At 59.0% G+C, this 1,394-nt stretch overlaps 1 protein-coding gene across 1 annotated transcript in view; it reads left to right on the forward strand.

Moving 5' to 3' along the window:
* ARMC5 (armadillo repeat containing 5) overlaps positions 1-731 on the forward strand; it is a gene marked incomplete at its 3' end in the record, with an annotated part of 3,935 nt that extends 3,204 nt beyond the window's left edge. Inside the window, exon 2 of the mRNA XM_041477573.1 lies at positions 573-731. Coding sequence (XP_041333507.1) covers positions 573-731 — 159 coding nt within the window. The remainder of the gene's footprint in view (positions 1-572) is intronic.
* Between the last annotated feature and the right edge of the window lie 663 nt (positions 732-1,394).

Here is a 1,394-nt window from a genome sequence, read left to right on the forward strand (position 1 = left end):
GCCCAGCCCTCACCCCTGCCCTGTCCGAGTGTCCATCCCTGTCCTGTCCGAGTGTCCAGTCTGACCCTGTCCGAGTGTCCATCCCTGTCCCTGTCCGAGTGTCCATCCCTGCTCTGTCCGAGTGTCCATCCCTGTCCTGTCCGAGTGTCCAGTCTGACCCTGTCCGAGTGTCCATCCCTGCCCTGTCCCCTGTCCGAGTGTCCATCCCTGACCCTGCCCTGTCCGAGCGTCCATCCCTGACCCTGCCCTGTCTGAGTGTCCATCCCTGCCCTGTCCGAGTGTCCAGTCTGACCCTGTCCGAGTGTCCATCCCTGCCCTGTCCCCTGTCCGAGTGTCCATCCCTGACCCTGCCCTGTCCGAGTGTCCATCCCTGACCCTGCCCTGTCCGAGTGTCCATCCCTGACCCTGCCCTGTCTGAGTGTCCATCCCTGCCCTGTCCGAGTGTCCAGTCTGACCCTGTCCGAGTGTCCATCCCTGACCCCTGTCCTGTCCGAGTGTCCATCCCTGACCCCTGTCCGAGTGTCCAGTCTGTCCCTGTCCGAGTGTCCATCCCTGCTCTGTCCGTGCCGCAGTGGCGCTGCTGGCGCTGCCCGCCGTCCCCGAGAGCGCGCGGAACCGCGTGGCGCGCACGCTGGCCAACCTGGCCCTGGAGCCCGACGGGGCCCGCGCCGTGCTGGACGCTGGTGAGCGCCGCTTCGGGGACAATCCGGGGAAATTCGGGAAATTCCGGAGTTTGGGGGGATTTGGGGGGGAAATTGGGGATTTGGGGGATTTTTAGGTGGGGGGACCCCAAATCGCCCCAAAACCCCCCAAAAATCCAACCCCGAAATCGGCCACGGATTTCGGGGGAAAAAACCCGAAAAAAAACGGCCCCAAAAAGCCCCAAAATCGGAGGAATTCGCCCCAAAAAATCAAAATCGGTGAAGGCGCGGCGCCACCTGGTGGCCGCGGTGGGTAAGGGCGGCGCCGGGGAAAATTTGGGATTTTTGGGGGATTTTGGGGGATTTTTGGGGGAAATTTGGGGATTTTGGGGACTTTTGGGGGTAAAAATTGGGGATTTTGGAGGGGAAATTGGGGATTTAGGGGGAAAATTGGGGATTTGGTGGGGAAAATTGGGGATTGAGGGGGGAAATTTGGGGGATTTTTGGGGGAAATTTGGGGGATTTTTGGGGGTTTTTGGGGGGAAAATTGGGGGTTTTGGGGGGAACTTCGGGGATTTGGTGGGGAAATTTGGGGATTTGGGGGGAAATTTGAGAGGAAAATTGGGGATTTTTGGGGGGAATTTGGGGGTTTTGGGGGAGAAATTGGGGATTTTGGGGGGAAATTGGGGATTGAGGGGGAATTTGGGGGATTTTTGGGGGAAATTTGGGGATAAAAATTGGGGATTTTGGAGG

This window comes from Pyrgilauda ruficollis, unplaced genomic scaffold, assembly GCF_017590135.1.
Source record: "Pyrgilauda ruficollis isolate IOZ18807 unplaced genomic scaffold, ASM1759013v1 scaffold1113, whole genome shotgun sequence".
Taxonomy (NCBI): domain Eukaryota; kingdom Metazoa; phylum Chordata; class Aves; order Passeriformes; family Passeridae; genus Pyrgilauda; species Pyrgilauda ruficollis.